At 47.0% G+C, this 17,540-nt stretch overlaps 1 protein-coding gene across 3 annotated transcripts in view; it reads left to right on the top strand.

Annotated features, from left to right (window-relative positions):
- Window positions 1-14,448, top strand: part of LOC311115592 (developmentally-regulated GTP-binding protein 2) — a 40,392-nt gene extending 25,944 nt beyond the window's left edge. For all 3 annotated transcript variants that reach the window (XM_084190752.1, XM_084190751.1, XM_084190753.1), the window contains exons 7-14: window positions 3,392-3,464; window positions 9,550-9,640; window positions 11,831-11,928; window positions 12,079-12,155; window positions 12,247-12,335; window positions 13,612-13,670; window positions 13,781-13,834; window positions 13,947-14,448. In XM_084190752.1, the coding sequence (XP_084046878.1) occupies window positions 3,392-3,464; window positions 9,550-9,640; window positions 11,831-11,928; window positions 12,079-12,155; window positions 12,247-12,335; window positions 13,612-13,670; window positions 13,781-13,834; window positions 13,947-14,033 (628 nt within the window). In that variant the 3' untranslated portion in view covers window positions 14,034-14,448. The remainder of the gene's footprint in view (window positions 1-3,391; window positions 3,465-9,549; window positions 9,641-11,830; window positions 11,929-12,078; window positions 12,156-12,246; window positions 12,336-13,611; window positions 13,671-13,780; window positions 13,835-13,946) is intronic.
- The last annotated feature ends 3,092 nt before the right edge of the window (window positions 14,449-17,540 follow it).

Below are 17,540 nucleotides of genomic sequence, written 5' to 3'. Positions count from 1 at the left end.
TGACTGACTGCTAACCGTCTAGCATGTGTTCTTAGTACTGGCAGCTAGTTACTGACTGACTGCTAACCGTCTAGCGTGTGTTCTTAGTACTGGCAGCTAGTTACTGACTGACTGCTAAACCGTCTAGCATGTGTTCTTAGTACTGGCAGCTAGTTACTGACTGACTGCTAACCGTCTAGCATGTGTTCTTAGTACTGGCAGCTAGTTACTGACTGACTGCTAACCGTCTAGCGTGTTTTTCTGTGGTGTTCTTAGTACTGGCAGCTAGTTACTGACTGACTGCTAACCGTCTAGCATGTGTTCTTAGTACTGGCAGCTAGTTACTGACTGACTGCTAACCGTCTAGCGTGTGTTTCTGTGCTGTTCCTAGTACTGGCAGCTAGTTACTGACTGACTGCTAACCGTCTAGCATGTGTTCTTAGTACTGGCAGCTAGTTACTGACTGACTGCTAACCGTCTAGCATGTGTTTTTGTGTATTGTTCCGTCTGTCCCATCTGGTTAGTTAGACCAGTGGTTCTCAACTGGTTGTCCCATCTGGTTAGTTAGACCAGTGGTTTCCCAACTGGTTGTCCCATCTGGTTAGTTAGACCAGTGGTTCCCAACTGGTTGTCCCATCTGGTTAGTTAGACCAGTGGTTTCCCAACTGGTTGTCCCATCTGGTTAGTTAGACCAGTGGTTCTCAACTGGTTGTCCCATCTGGTTAGTTAGACCAGTGGTTCTCAACTGGTTGTCCCATCTGGTTAGTTAGACCAGTGGTTTCCCAACTGGTTTTACCTCTGGACACACAGTTAGCCTGGTTGCCTCAGTCGCGACCTGATATTCTCATTGCAGAAGGAAAAGATGACCAAAATGTGCAGGTCTTAATGCTTTATTGATAATAAATGTAGCAATTGTATGACAAATGATCATTATCAATATTGTTAGTTTTTACTCTGTTTATTTAGAATCTAACGGACAACTAGGAAACGCTCAAACCAAGTTTATTCACCCACTGGGTCAAACAGCTGCAAAGACAAAAACCTGTTTACACAAGCACATATAATGTAGTTATAACTTCCTCCTATGCTGAGTCTCCTCCTTACACATCTGGACAGCCAGTTTCCCCAGGTTAGTTAGTTAGTGTGTTCTGTCTGTCTCCTCAGGTTAGTTAGTTAGTGTGTTCTGTCTGTCTCCTCAGGTTAGTTAGTTAGTGTGTTCTGTCTGTCTCCTCAGGTTAGTTAGTTAGTGTGTTCTGTCTGTCTCCTCAGGTTAGTTAGTTAGTGTGTTCTGTCTGTCTCCTCAGGTTAGTTAGTTAGTGTGTTCTGTCTGTCTCCTCAGGTTAGTTAGTTAGTGTGTTCTGTCTGTCTCCTCAGGTTAGTTAGTTAGTGTGTTCTGTCTGTTTCCTCAGGTTAGTTAGTTAGTGTGTTCTGTCTGTCTCCTCAGGTTAGTTAGTTAGTGTGTTCTGTCTGTCTCCCCAGGTTAGTTAGTTAGTGTGTTCTGTCTGTCTCCCCAGGTTAGTTAGTTAGTGTGTTCTGTCTGTCTCCCCAGGTTAGTTAGTTAGTGTGTTCTGTCTGTCTCCTCAGGTTAGTTAGTTAGTGTGTTCTGTCTGTCTCCTCAGGTTAGTTAGTTAGTGTGTTCTGTCTGTTTCCTCAGGTTAGTTAGTTAGTGTGTTCTGTCTGTCTCCTCAGGTTAGTTAGTTAGTGTGTTCTGTCTGTCTCCTCAGGTTAGTTAGTTAGTGTGTTCTGTCTGTCTCCTCAGGTTAGTTAGTTAGTGTGTTCTGTCTGTCTCCTCAGGTTAGTTAGTTAGTGTGTTCTGTCTGTCTCCTCAGGTTAGTTAGTTAGTGTGTTCTGTCTGTCTCCTCAGGTTAGTTAGTTAGTGTGTTCTGTCCGTCTCCTCAGGTTAGTTAGTTAGTGTGTTCTGTCTGTCTCCTCAGGTTAGTTAGTTAGTGTGTTCTGTCTGTCTCCTCAGGTTAGTTAGTTAGTTAGTGTGTTCTGTCTGTCTCCCCAGGTTAGTTAGTTAGTGTGTTCTGTCTGTCTCCTCAGGTTAGTTAGTTAGTGTGTTCTGTCTGTCTCCTCGGGTTAGTTAGTTAGTGTGTTCTGTCTGTCTCCCCAGGTTAGTTAGTTAGTGTGTTCTGTCTGTCTCCTCAGGTTAGTTAGTTAGTGTGTTCTGTCTGTCTCCTCAGGTTAGTTAGTTAGTGTGTTCTGTCTGTCTCCTCAGGTTAGTTAGTTAGTGTGTTCTGTCCGTCTCCTCAGGTTAGTTAGTTAGTGTGTTCTGTCTGTCTCCTCAGGTTAGTTAGTTAGTGTGTTCTGTCTGTCTCCTCAGGTTAGTTAGTTAGTGTGTTCTGTCTGTCTCCTCAGGTTAGTTAGTTAGTGTGTTCTGTCTGTCTCCTCAGGTTAGTTAGTTAGTGTGTTCTGTCTGTCTCCCCAGGTTAGTTAGTTAGTGTGTTCTGTCTGTCTCCTCAGGTTAGTTAGTTAGTGTGTTCTGTCTGTCTCCTCAGGTTAGTTAGTTAGTGTGTTCTGTCTGTCTCCCCAGGTTAGTTAGTTAGTGTGTTCTGTCTGTCTCCTCAGGTTAGTTAGTTAGTGTGTTCTGTCTGTCTCCTCAGGTTAGTTAGTTAGTGTGTTCTGTCTGTCTCCTCAGGTTAGTTAGTTAGTGTGTTCTGTCTGTCTCCTCAGGTTAGTTAGTTAGTGTGTTCTGTCTGTCTCCTCAGGTTAGTTAGTTAGTGTGTTCTGTCTGTCTCCTCAGGTTAGTTAGTTAGTGTGTTCTGTCTGTCTCCTCAGGTTAGTTAGTTAGTGTGTTCTGTCTGTCTCCTCAGGTTAGTTAGTCAGTGTGTTCTGTTTGTCTCCTCAGGTTAGTTAGTTAGTGTGTTCTGTCTGTCTCCTCAGGTTAGTTAGTTAGTGTGTTCTGTCTGTCTCCTCAGGTTAGTTAGTTAGTGTGTTCTGTCTGTCTCCCCAGGTTAGTTAGTTAGTGTGTTCTGTCTGTCTCCTCAGGTTAGTTAGTTAGTGTGTTATGTCTGTCTCCTCAGGTTAGTTAGTTAGTGTGTTCTGTCTGTCTCCCCAGGTTAGTTAGTTAGTGTGTTCTGTCTGTCTCCTCAGGTTAGTTAGTTAGTGTGTTATGTCTGTCTCCTCAGGTTAGTTAGTTAGTGTGTTCTGTCTGTCTCCTCAGGTTAGTTAGTTAGTGTGTTCTGTCTGTCTCCTCAGGTTAGTTAGTTAGTGTGTTCTGTCCGTCTCCTCAGGTTAGTTAGTTAGTGTGTTCTGTCTGTCTCCTCAGGTTAGTTAGTTAGTGTGTTCTGTCTGTCTCCTCAGGTTAGTTAGTTAGTGTGTTCTGTCTGTCTCCTCAGGTTAGTTAGTTAGTGTGTTCTGTCTGTCTCCCCAGGTTAGTTAGTTAGTTAGTGTGTTCTGTCTGTCTCCTCAGGAAACTACTGGAGAAGGAGTTGGAGTCGGTCGGCATCAGACTCAACCGCTCTAAACCCAACATCTACTTCAAGGTCAGTTTCTCCATCACATTAATGAACTAACATCTACTTCAAGGTCAGTTTCTCCATCACATTAATGAACTAACATCTACTTCAAGGTCAGTTTCTCCATCACATTAATGAACTAACATCTACTTCAAGGTCAGTTTCTCCATCACATTAATGAACTAACATCTACTTCAAGGTCAGTTTCTCCATCACATTAATGAACTAACATCTACTTCAAGGTCAGTTTCTCCATCACATTAATGAACTAACATCTACTTCAAGGTCAGTTTCTCCATCACATTAATGAACTAACATCTACTTCAAGGTCAGTTTCTCCATCACATTAATGAACTAACATCTACTTCAAGGTCAGTTTCTCCATCACATTAATGAACTAACATCTACTTCAAGGTCAGTTTCTCCATCACATTAATGAACTAACATCTACTTCAAGGTCAGTTTCTCCATCACATTAATGAACTAACATCTACTTCAAGGTCAGTTTCTCCATCACATTAATGAACTAACATCTACTTCAAGGTCAGTTTCTCCATCACATTAATGAACTAACATCTACTTCAAGGTCAGTTTCTCCATCACATTAATGAACTAACATCTACTTCAAGGTCAGTTTCTCCATCACATTAATGAACTAACATCAACTTCAAGGTCAGTTTCTCCATCACATTAATGAACTAACATCTACTTCAAGGTCAGTTTCTCCATCACATTAATGAACTAACATCTACTTCAAGGTCAGTTTCTCCATCACATTAATGAACTAAACATCTACTTCAAGGTCAGTTTCTCCATCACATTAATGAACTAACATCAACTTCAAGGTCAGTTTCTCCATCACATTAATGAACTAACATCTACTTCAAGGTCAGTTTCTCCATCACATTAATGAACTAACATCTACTTCAAGGTCAGTTTCTCCATCACATGAATGAACTAACATCTACTTCAAGGTCAGTTTCTCCATCACATGAATGAACTAACATCTACTTCAAGGTCAGTTTCTCCATCACATTAATGAACTAACATCTACTTCAAGGTCAGTTTCTCCATCACATTAATGAACTAACATCTACTTCAAGGTCGGTTTCTCCATCACATTAATGAACTAACATCTACTTCAAGGTCAGTTTCTCCATCACATTAATGAACTAACATCTACTTCAAGGTCAGTTTCTCCATCACATTAATGAACTAACATCTACTTCAAGGTCGGTTTCTCCATCACATTAATGAACTAACATCTACTTCAAGGTCAGTTTCTCCATCACATTAATGAACTAACATCTACTTCAAGGTCAGTTTCTCCATCACATTAATGAACTAACATCTACTTCAAGGTCAGTTTCTCCATCACATGAATGAACTAACATCTACTTCAAGGTCAGTTTCTCCATCACATTAATGAACTAACATCTACTTCAAGGTCAATTTCTCCATCACATTAATGAACTAACATCTACTTCAAGGTCAGTTTCTCCATCACATTAATGAACTAACATCAACTTCAAGGTCAGTTTCTCCATCACATGAATGAACTAACATCTACTTCAAGGTCAGTTTCTCCATCACATGAATGAACTAAACATCTACTTCAAGGTCAGTTTCTCCATCACATTAATGAACTAACATCTACTTCAAGGTCAGTTTCTCCATCACATTAATGAACTAACATCTACTTCAAGGTCAGTTTCTCCATCACATTAATGAACTAACATCTACTTCAAGGTCAATTCCCTTTCAGTCAGTGAACTTCGGTACAACATACTATAGGGAGTCGCACTCTCGCCACTTTGGTTGAAGGATCTACAATCACGCCTGACGAGGCCAATGAAATCTGCGCCTCGCTGGAAGTCCCGCCTTCCACAGGTGATAAGCGTGCGGCTCGGAATTCATTCCTTCGATTATTACGCTGTTCACCTTGGCGGGAACAGGAACGATTCACGCTACTAAAACAAATATTTGGAACACGAGACTGTCTTGCGTTGCGCTAACTAAACTGTCCCTAAGCGGTAGAGCGTGCTCAACCCCTGGACGTTGTGTGCTGGAGTTTCCTAATCACGAACAATTAGTTATTCTTCAAATTGCCTGACCTGGCTATAGCAAATAAGTAAGATGGCTGACGCGACCGAAACGACTACGGCTAATAGGCCGGTTTCGGGTTCGCGACCTTGCACCAATTTAATTAAAAGATACGTTTGTTGTCTTGCATGTCTCGGCTCGCTGCGTGCTCAGGCTGCCCTCGCTCCAATCGGTTTGTGTGTGAGACCAGGGGACGGCTGGCACCGTTCCCCATACTAGTCCACCCACAGGTTCTCTTGACAATCATGTAGCATTCTTTAGGGGGGTTGACGTTTCCCGTAGTGACTTCCTCTCCCGGCTGCCCGTACCTCGGCTGACTCTGAGTTGCTGGGACCCAGAGATGGTTTGGGTCATGGTCTGGATGGAATGTTTCCCGGTTCCGGTTCCGGGAGGCTGCTGGAAGAGAAAGGGGGGCCAGGTTCTGTGGGTGTCCCCCCGCTGCCTGGGTCTGCCTTGGTGAAGCCCCGCCTACCTCTCGTTCCACCTGGGGTCCCCCGCTGCCTGGGTCTGCCTTGGTGAAGCCCCGCCTACCTCTCGTTCCACCTGGGGTCCCCCGCTGCCTGGGTCTGCCTTGGTGAAGCACCGCCTACCTCTCGTTCCACCTGGGGTCCCCCGCTGCCTGTATCTGCCTTGGGGAAGCACCGCCTACCTCTCGTTCCACCTGGGGTGCCCCGCTGCCTGGGTCTGCCTTGGTGAAGCACCGCCTACCTCTCGTTCCACCTGGGTGATCCGGTCCTACGTAGACTTCTGAGACCAGACTAGCTAACAAGCCCTGCATAGCGTGCTAGCCAGGTTTGCTAACTCATCGAGGCGAGCTAGCTACTCCTGCCTCCCCACGGGGGGAGTTGCTTGGGTAGCTCTCTTGTTTAGTATTGTAGCGTTAAGTCACTTGATTATTCTAAACGGACCGTGCTGTGGTCAAAGAGGCTCGCTAGATTAGCTTAGACTAAACAGCCTCTTGGCTAGCATACGTTTAGTAACTTCCAGTGAATTAAGCTTACTAGCATTCCCCCGGCGCTATGGCAACCATTCCTATTTTCAATTCCTGGAGTTGGAGGGAGTAGAGAGAGCGAGGCTTGTGTGCTCCTCCAGTTGGAGGGAGTAGAGAGAGCGAGGCTTGTGCTCCTCCAGTTGGAGGGAGTAGAGAGAGAGAGGCTTGTGCTCCTCCAGTTGGAGGGAGTAGAGAGAGCGAGGCTTGTGCTCCTCCAGTTGGAGGGAGTAGAGAGAGCGAGGCTTGTGCTCCTCCAGTTGGAGGGAGTAGAGAGAGAGGCTTGTGCTCCTCCAGTTGGAGGGAGTAGAGAGCGAGGCTTGTGCTCCTCCAGTTGGAGGGAGTAGAGAGAGAGAGGCTTGTGCTCCTCCAGTTGGAGGGAGTAGAGAGAGAGAGGCTTGTGCTCCTCCAGTTGGAGGGAGTAGAGAGAGCGAGGCTTGTGCTCCTCCAGTTGGAGGGAGTAGAGAGAGCGAGGCTTGTGTGCTCCTCCGATGAGGAAGTAGCCTCCGAGCGGCTGCGCCACTCCACAAAAACATTACTGTGACGCCAAACGGTGGACTACGTCAGCCAAACGGTGGACTACGTCAGCCAAACGGTGGACTACGTCAGCCAAACGGTGGACTACGTCAGCCAAACGGTGGACTACGTCAGCCAAACGGTGGACTACGTCAGCCAAACGGTGGACTACGTCAGCCAAACGGTGTACTACGTCAGCCAAACGGTGGACTACGTCAGCCAAACGGTGGACTACGTCAGCCAAACGGTGGACTACGTCAGCCAAACGGTGGACTACGTCAGCCAAACGGTGGACTACGTCAGCCAAACGGTGGACTACGTCAGCCAAACGGTGGACTACGTCAGCCAAACGGTGGACTACGTCAGCCAAACGGTGTACTACGTCAGCCAAACGGTGGACTACGTCAGCCAAACGGTGGACTACGTCAGCCAAACGGTGGACTACGTCAGCCAAACGGTGGACTACGTCAGCCAAACGGTGGACTACGTCGGCCAAACGGTGGACTACGTCAGCCAAACGGTGGACTACGTCAGCCAAACGGTGGACTACGTCAGCCAAACGGTGGACTACGTCAGCCGAACGGTGGACTACGTCAGCCGAACGGTGGACTACGTCAGCCGAACGGTGGACTACGTCAGCCGAACGGTGGACTACGTCAGCCGAACGGTGGACTACGTCAGCCGAACGGTGGACTACGTCAGCCATTGCCAGAGCCCTCTGTGCCCATAACGGTGGCCGGGCTTCATGCAGGCTCCACAGTCTCACAGAAGCACAACATTGTATTGGAAGCTTGTCCATGTTTAATGCCCCTGTGGTACCCCACGTTCCATGGTGTTCAAGGGGTATATCAATCTCCCCCAGGGTGGGAGTAATGTTCTCTGTCCACAAGGGGGCACCCCTCCTCCATAGGTGGCTCATTACTGGAATTCATTGCTGGTTCCTTCCTGTGAGGGGTCTAGTGATACAGGTTATGGGGCCTGTAGGTGATTGGTGGTTGGACCATGCCATTATCCCACACACAGTCTCTGGTTCATATGATCCCCCCCCCCCCCCCCCCCCCCCCCAAAATGAGCAGTCTTTCTCCAGCTCAGCGCTTTTCATTCCTGGGAATTGGATTCCGTTACGAATCGCCCCTGTCTGTTACCACAGATTATGGTCTGTCTCATTCCCAGCTAGGTTACAAGGCTCTGGTCGGTATGGTAACCTCCATGGTAACGTGTTTTTCCCTGGGTCTATTTTTAATGCGTGCGGTCAAGCGCTGGGTGCCAGCCGGTTACCGGAATGAATCTTAACGCCTAAAACCAGCGAGGCTCGTTGTGACAACAGTACCCCCCAGGTGGCATTGCCAATCGGGGTACGTCATTGATCACCGGAGCCCTTGTACCCAGAGTGGGCCGGGCTTTAGGCAAACCTTGGAGCATAAACCGTTTCTTCAACCCCAAAGCGAGGTCCATTCAGAAATGGTTTGTCGAGATCGGTGTTGAAGAACTTGACCGGCCTTTACAGAGCCCTGACCTTCAACCCTATCGAACACCTTTGGGATGAATTGGAACGCCGACTGCGAGCCAGGCCTAATCGCCCAACATCAGTGCCCGACCTCACTAATGCTCTCGTGGCTGAATGGAAGCAAGTCCCAGCAGCAAAGTTCCAACATCTAGTGGAAAGCCTTCCCAGAAGAGTGGAGGCTGTTATAGCAGCAAAGGGGGGGACCAACTCCATATTAATGCCCATGATTTAGGAATGAGATGTCGGACCAGCAGGTGTCCACATACTGTTGGTCATGAAGTGTATGTATGACGGTAGTATTCAAACAACATGTGTATGATGCTAGTATATAATGTTGTGCCAACTCTGTGTTTGTGTTCAGCCCAAGGAGGGAGGGGGTTTGTCCTATAACTCCAACTCTGTGTTTGTGTTCAGCCCAAGGAGGGAGGGGGTTTGTCCTATAACTCCAACTCTGTGTTTGTGTTCAGCCCAAGGAGGGAGGGGGTTTGTCCTATAACTCCAACCCTGTGTTTGTGTTCAGCCCAAGGAGGGAGGGGGTTTGTCCTATAACTCCAACTCTGTGTTTGTGTTCAGCCCAAGAAGGGAGGGGGTTTGTCCTATAACTCCAACTCTGTGTTTGTGTTCAGCCCAAGGAGGGAGGGGGTTTGTCCTATAACTCCAACTCTGTGTTTGTGTTCAGCCCAAGGAGGGAGGGGGTTTGTCCTATAACTCCAACTCTGTGTTTGTGTTCAGCCCAAGGAGGGAGGGGGTTTGTCCTATAACTCCAACTCTGTGTTTGTGTTCAGCCCAAGGAGGGAGGGGGTTTGTCCTATAACTCCAACTCTGTGTTTGTGTTCAGCCCAAGAAGGGAGGGGGTTTGTCCCTATAACTCCAACTCTGTGTTTGTGTTCAGCCCAAGAAGGGAGGGGGTTTGTCCTATAACTCCAACTCTGTGTTTGTGTTCAGCCCAAGAAGGGAGGGGGTGTGTCCTATAACTCCAACTCTGTGTTTGTGTTCAGCCCAAGAAGGGAGGGGGTTTGTCCTATAACTCTATGGTGCCTCTGACTATGTGTTCTGAGAAACTGGTCCAGCTCATCCTCCACGAATACAGTATCCTTCTGACATACTAACACACTATCACTACAGACACTACAGACACCAGACCAGCACTGACACTACAGACACCAGACCAGCACTGACACTACAGACACCAGACCAGCACTGACACTACAGACATCAGACCACTACTGACACTATAGACATCAGATCACTACTGACACTACAGACATCAGATCACTACTGACACTACAGACACCAGACCACTACTGACACTACAGACACCAGACCACTACTGACACTACAGACATCAGACCACTACTGACACTATAGACACCAGACCACTACTGACACTACAGACATCAGACCACTACTGACACTACAGACACCAGACCAGCACTGACACTACAGACATCAGACCAGCACTGACACTACAGACATCAGACCACTACTGACACTATAGACATCAGATCACTACTGACACTACAGACATCAGATCACTACTGACACTACAGACACCAGACCACTACTGACACTACATACATCAGACCACTACTGACACTACAGACATCAGACCACTACTGACACTACAGACATCAGATCACTACTGACACTACAGACATCAGATCACTACTGACACTACAGACATCAGATCACTACAGACATCAGATCACTACTGACACTACAGACACCAGACCAGCACTGACACTACAGACACCAGACCACTACTGACACTACAGACATCAGACCAGCACTGACACTACAGACATCAGATCACTACTGACACTACAGACATCAGACCAGACCAGTACTGACACAGCACACGGCCTACTTCAGATCAGTACTGACACAGCACACGGCCTACTTCAGATCAGTACTGACACAGCACACGGCCTACTCCAGATCAGTACTGACACAGCACACGGCCTACTTCAGATCAGTACTGACACAGCACACGGCCTACTTCAGATCAGTACTGACACAGCACACGGCCTACTCCAGATCAGTACTGACACAGCACACGGCCTACTTCAGATCAGTACTGACACAGCAGACGGCCTACTTCAGATCAGTACTGACACAGCACACGGCCTACTTCAGATCCGTACTGACACAGCAGACGGCCTACTTCAGATCAGTACTGACACAGCAGACGGCCTACTTCAGATCAGTACTGACACAGCACACGGCCTACTTCAGATCCGTACTGACACAGCAGACGGCCTACTTCAGATCAGTACTGACACAGCACACGGCCTACTTCAGATCCGTACTGACACAGCAGACGGCCTACTTCAGATCAGTACTGACACAGCAGACGGCCTACTCCAGATCAGTACTGTCACAGCAGACGGCCTACTTCAGATCAGTACTGACACAGCAGACGACCTACTTCAGATCAGTACTGACACAGCACACGGCCTACTTCAGATCAGTACTGACACAGCACACGGCCTACTTCAGATCAGTACTGACACAGCAGACGGCCTACTTCAGATCAGTACTGACACAGCACACGGCCTACTCCAGATCAGTACTGACACAGCACACGGCCTACTCCAGATCAGTACTGACACAGCAGACGGCCTACTCCAGATCAGTACTGACACCCCACAGTTGATAACCTCCAGACTGAGAATGTTAGCTGACAGACACAACAGTATCTCTCTCTCAGTAGACATGAACCAGACAGCAAGGTGATACAGGTTAGAGTTACTACTGACATTCAAACCTAACGTTCCACCTCAGAACAGTAGGTAGAACCTTAACGATCCACCTCAGAACAGTAGGTAGAACCTTAACGATCCACCTCAGAACAGTAGGTAGAACCTTAACGATCCACCTCAGAACAGTAGGTAGAACCTTAACGATCCACCTCAGAACAGTAGGTAGAACCTTAACGATCCACCTCAGAACAGTAGGTAGAACCTTAACGATCCACCTCAGAACAGTAGGTAGAACCTTAACGATCCACTTCAGAACAGTAGGTAGAACCTTAACGATCCACCTCAGAACAGTAGGTAGAACCTTAACGATCCACTTCAGAACAGTAGGTAGAACCTTAACGTTCCACCTCAGAACAGTAGGTAGAACCTTAACGATCCACCTCAGAACAGCAGGTAGAACCTTAACGATCCACCTCAGAACAGTAGGTAGAACCTTAACGTTCCACCTCAGAACAGTAGGTAGAACCTTAACGTTCCACCTCAGAACAGTAGGTAGAACCTTAACGATCCACCTCAGAAATCTTCAACGCTGAGGTTCTGTTCCGAGAAGACAGCACTCCTGATGACTTCATCGACGTCATTGTTGGGAACAGAGTTTACATGCCCTGTTTATACGTACGTACCTGATCTATGATCTAGCTCCATGTTTATATGTACGTACCTGATCTATATCTGTACCAGTCCACAATGAATATGCAGTCGTGTGTGTGTGTGTGTGTGTGTGTGTGTGTGTGTGTGTGTGTGTGTGTGTGTGTGTGTGTGTAGGTGTACAACAAGGTGGATCAGATCTCTATAGAGGAGGTGGACAGACTGGCTCACGAACCCCACAGTGTCGTCATCAGGTCAGAAACCACCCTGTGTGTCTGTCAACACTGTTGATCATGTGTTAATGGTAAGCAGAGATCTCACTGCCCGTGTCTCCTCTGTGTTTAGCTGTGGGATGAAGCTGAACCTGGATTACCTGTTGGAGAGGCTGTGGGAATACCTGGCCCTCATCTGTCTTTACACTAAGAAGAGAGGAGGTACACTTCCCCCCCCCACCTCATACTGAGAATGCGTCATGTTGTTTCCTGCTTATTGGTTGATCTCGGGAGCTCCTCCCCATATCTAACTGATCAGCTGTTGTCAAAGCCTAAATGAGTATGACATCAGCCATTTAAAGTACACTAGATTTTCAAATGGTCGCATACTATTTTACTTTATATTTTCTCATACTCAAACGGCCTACTATTTAGGATGCAAGGGTATTCAGACACGGCCACACACACACACAGGCACACACACTCAAACACAACAATCCCACACTGTGTTTAGAACCCCTGGTGTCTCCCACACTGTGTTTAGAACCCCCTGGTGTCTCCCACACTGTGTTTAGAACCCCCTGGTGTCTCCCACACTGTGTTTAGAACCCCTGGTGTCTCCCACACTGTGTTTAGAAGCCCTGGTGTCTCCCACACTGTGTTTAGAACCCCCTGGTGTCTCCCACACTGTGTTTAGAACCCCCTGGTGTCTCCCACACTGTGTTTAGAACCCCCTGGTGTCTCCCACACTGTGTTTAGAAGCCCTGGTGTCTCCCACACTGTGTTTAGAGCCCCTGGTGTCTCCCACACTGTGTTTAGAAGCCCCTGGTGTCTCCCACACTGTGTTTAGAAGCCCTGGTGTCTCCCACACGGTGTTTCGAACCCCTGGTGTCTCCCACACTGTGTTTGGAACCCCTGGTGTCTCCCACACTGTGTTTAGAAGCCCTGGTGTCTCCCACACTGTGTTTAGAAGCCCTGGTGTCTCCCACACTGTGTTTAGAAGCCCCTGGTGTCTCCCACACTGTGTTTAGAAGCCCCTGGTGTCTCCCACACTGTGTTTAGAACCCCTGGTGTCTCCCACACTGTGTTTAGAAGCCCCTGGTGTCTCCCACACTGTGTTTAGAAGCCCCTGGTGTCTCCCACACTGTGTTTAGAACCCCCTGGTGTCTCCCACACTGTGTTTGGAACCCCTGGTGTCTCCCACACTGTGTTTAGAACCCCCTGGTGTCTCCCACACTGTGTTTAGAACCCCTGGTGTCTCCCACACTGTGTTTAGAACCCCTGGTGTCTCCCACACTGTGTTTAGAACCCCTGGTGTCTCCCACACTGTGTTTAGAACCCCTGGTGTCTCCCACACTGTGTTTAGAAGCCCTGGTGTCTCCCACACTGTGTTTAGAAGCCCTGGTGTCTCCCACACTGTGTTTAGAACCCCTGGTGTCTCCCACACTGTGTTTAGAACCCTGGTGTCTCCTGTTGAATTGTGGTCTTGTTGTTTCAGAGAGGCCTGACTTCAGTGACGCCATCATCATGAGGAGAGGAGCGTCTGTAGAACATGTGGTGAGCTGAACACACACACTTACATCCTGGCTTTGAACCCAGGTGCTCGGCACCAGACTGTTAACCCGCTGAGCTAAAGCCTTAAAGACGGTCTCCCTCTCTCCCTGCAGTGCCATCGGATCCACAGAACGTTAGCCAGCCAGTTCAAGTACGCCCTGGTCTGGGTAAGTTAGCAGCACTCCATGCTAGCAACGTTGGGTTGGCTCTCTGCGTTAAAAAACACTGGATCTTTCTTTCATGACTCCATTTTGTGACTGTCTTCCTGTTGTGTTCCAGGGCACCAGCACCAAGTTCGACCCCCAGCGGGTGGGGCTAACACACATCATGGAGCACGAGGACGTCATCCAGATTGTTAAGAAGTGAAACAGCCCTTCTGATAGGACAGATGACGGGCTGGGTGGGAAAGTTAGTAAAACAGGGCTTCTGATTGGACAGATGATGGGCTGGGTGGGAAGAGTTAGTAAAACAGGGCTTCTGATTGGACAGATGATTGGCTGGGTGGGAAGAGTTAGTAAAACAGGGCTTCTGATTAGACAGATGACGGGCTGGGTGGGAGGAGTTAAAAACAAAACAGGAAGTTGATTTATGCAGAACCAGTGTACAGTAGATTCTAAAGTCCTGATTCTTATTTTGTGTATGAAACTAAAAATAACCAATCAAGAACCAGATGTGATCTGAGTTACAAGAGGACAGGATCAGCATATTTGATCTTTGTTGACATGGAAACGCATCCAGAATGAACAGGGAAACTAAATAAATTCTAAGAACTTGAAATGGACACGGCTTGCTTCTTTGGTTTTGTTTTTCCATTGGTTGCAATTTGTCTTGTTTTTTGAATTCCAATCCAGCAGGTTCTGTAGTCTGCAGAAGTAAGGCGACTGACAGCAGAGAGCGAGGTGTTGAATTGAAATGACAGTTTCCCCCCCCAAGGTACAAGGGCTGGGGTCAATTCAAATTGAAGGCAGACAATTCAGGAAGTAAACTTAAATTACAATTTGAAATAACTATATATTTTCAATGACCTCAAACTGAGCAGTAGAAACGATTTCATTTCAAGTTTTTTCATTTTTGAAATGTTTAATTAAAATCACTTCCTGAATTGACTGCCTTTCAATTGGAATTGACCCCAGCCCTGTTAGGTACATGTCTAGGATCAGCTTCCCCTCGCCCCATATCCTGAACATGCCAAACTGGCCAAGATCAGCATCTCAGGGCAACTTCACCTTACTCCTATTCAAACCAGTGGCAGAGGAGAGAGGGCTAGAGTGGGCTACTGAAAGGAACGATGAGCCCCAACTTCACCCTACTCCTATTCAAACCAGTGGCAGAGGAGAGAGGGCTAGAATGGGCTACTGAAAGGAACGATGAGCCCCAACTTCACCCTACTCCTATTCAAACCAGTGGCAGAGGAGAGAGGGCTAGAATGGGCTACTGAAAGGAACGATGAGCCCCAACTTCACCCTACTCCTATTCAAACCAGTGGCAGAGGAGAGAGGGCTAGAGTGGGCTACTGAAAGGAACGATGAGCCCCAACTTCACCCTACTCCTATTCAAACCAGTGGCAGAGGAGAGAGGGCTAGAGTGGGCTACTGAAAGGTACGAGGGGCCCCAACTTCACCCTACTCCTATTCAAACCAGTGGCAGAGGAGAGAGGGCTAGAGTGGGCTACTGAAAGGAACGATGAGCCCCAACTTCACCCTACTCCTATTCAAACCAGTGGCAGAGGAGAGAGGGCTAGAGTGGGCTACTGAAAGGAACGATGAGCCCCAACTTCACCCTACTCCTATTCAAACCAGTGGCAGAGGAGAGAGGGCTAGAGTGGGCTACTGAAAGGTTACGAGGAGCCCCTTTTTCCCTCTCCCTCCTTGGCTGGATGTCCTTTGGGTGGTGGACAGTGGTCTAAGGCACTGCATCGCAGTGCTAGCTGTGCCACTAGAGATCCTGGTTCGAATCCAGGCTCTGTCGTAGGCCGGCCGGCGACCTGGAGACCCCATGGGCCGGCGCACAATTGGCCCAGGGTAGGGGAGGGAATGGCCGGCAGGGGATGTAGCTCAGTTGGTAGAGCATGGCGTTTGCAACGCCAGGGTTGTGGGTTCAATTCCCACGGGGGGGCCAGTATGAAAAAATAAAATAATGTATGCACTCACAACTGTAAGTGGCTCTGGATAAGAGCGTCTGCTAACTGACTAAAATGTAAATGAGGGAGGGCTAGATTGGGCTACTGGAAGGTACGAGGAGCCCCTTTTTTGTGATAGAAAGCTCTGGGTGTGTGGTCCATCACATTTAACACGCTTGTCAGGGACAGATTTGATTATCTTTGGTAATCTTCACCTCGGACTAGTTAAACATTAACAGCTAAACTCTCCTATAGTGTGTGTGTGTGTGTCAGGGAAATGTAATGTTAAACTGTCGGAAGTGAGGAGGGTTCACAGTGCAGCAGAAGGAGCTGGCTCAGACGGTTGAAGAGGTCGTTTCCAGCCCGTAGGTAAGTCATGGAACACGTTTCTCTATTTGGAGCGTCAAATCACACTCTCTAGAGCATATTTCGTACTGGGCGTGCGTTTCAAAGTGATTAAACAAATGTAAGGTGAGAAAGCTAAAAACTACATTTTCTTAAATGAGACGTTAAAATGTTAAAACCTGAGAGGCCTAATGCATTACACAGCTATAAAGGTGTCTTAAGGTCTTTCCTTAAAAATGTCTAGACTTTCTGAGCTAGTTGGTAATGTTCAGCATTATGTTCAATATGGCTCAGTTTCAGGAGCTATAACAGACTTCAGACTCTAGTCTAAATACTGTAGCGCATAAATGGCTCAGTGTATCAGACCTTCAATATGGTTCAATATGGTGTATATATACACTAGATGACTGATGGGACCGGTGGCTTCAAAGCCTCTCAATGGCCAATGCATAGCATCTGCAATCCAGGGTTTATTTAAATTTACATCATTGGTTCTAACGCATATTATCCATTATAAACTGGGTGGTTCGAGCCCTGAATGCTGATTGGCTGAAAGGTATGACACATTTTATTTTTTACTGTTCTAATTATGTTGGTAGACAGTTTATAATAGCAATACGGCACCTATATGGCCAATATACCACGGCTAAGGGCACTCCGAGTTGCGTCGCGCTTAAGAACAGCCTTGGGCCGTGGTATATTGAGCCATATAACACACCCCCTCATGCCTTATTGCTTAATTATATTGACCAGAAACTGTAGGTGCCGCTCTAACAATAAAAATTCCTTTATTCCAATAGTTACCACAGCCACAAAGTCAAAATATCGTTAAAAATTCATGAAAACAAAACGTTGCTTTTTTTTAAATTTAGGGTTAGGCATAAGGTTAGCAGTATGGTTTAGGTTAGGTTTAAAGTCACATTTTAAGAAGAAACATTTTAGAAATAGGCGAAAAAACGCCACATGTAACTCTGTGTTGTTGTTTTTATTGAACTGCTTTGCTTTATCTTGGCCAGGTCGCAGTTGTAAATGAGAACTTGTTCTCAACTGCCTTACCTGGTTAAATAAAGGTGAAATAAAAAAATAAAAAAAATGCTGGATAAGACTGATTTTGGGCCCAGTTATACCTCTTGCTTCACCTTTTCCTCTCTGGGTTTAATAATCTGGCAGGGGACCTGGAAATATGATACCCCTCGAATAAACTCTACAGCACAGAATGTGACTGATGTTTGGAGGGGTCCCTTGCAAAAGAGACTTTCTTCTCAATGGGACTCCCTGTTTAAATAAAGATTAAACGTTGCACCCATAGAGATCCTATTAAATTACTAGAGGGGCTATGTCATAAACCCTCAAAGTTCCAAATCGGGCGAACATGGCAGCCATCTTGGTCAGGGAGAAATCCAAAACCA

Source organism: Coregonus lavaretus (genome assembly GCF_964263955.1).
Source record: "Coregonus lavaretus genome assembly, contig: HAP1_SCAFFOLD_145, whole genome shotgun sequence".
Lineage (NCBI taxonomy): Eukaryota > Metazoa > Chordata > Actinopteri > Salmoniformes > Salmonidae > Coregonus > Coregonus lavaretus.
This window is presented reverse-complemented; position numbering and strand designations above follow the sequence as displayed.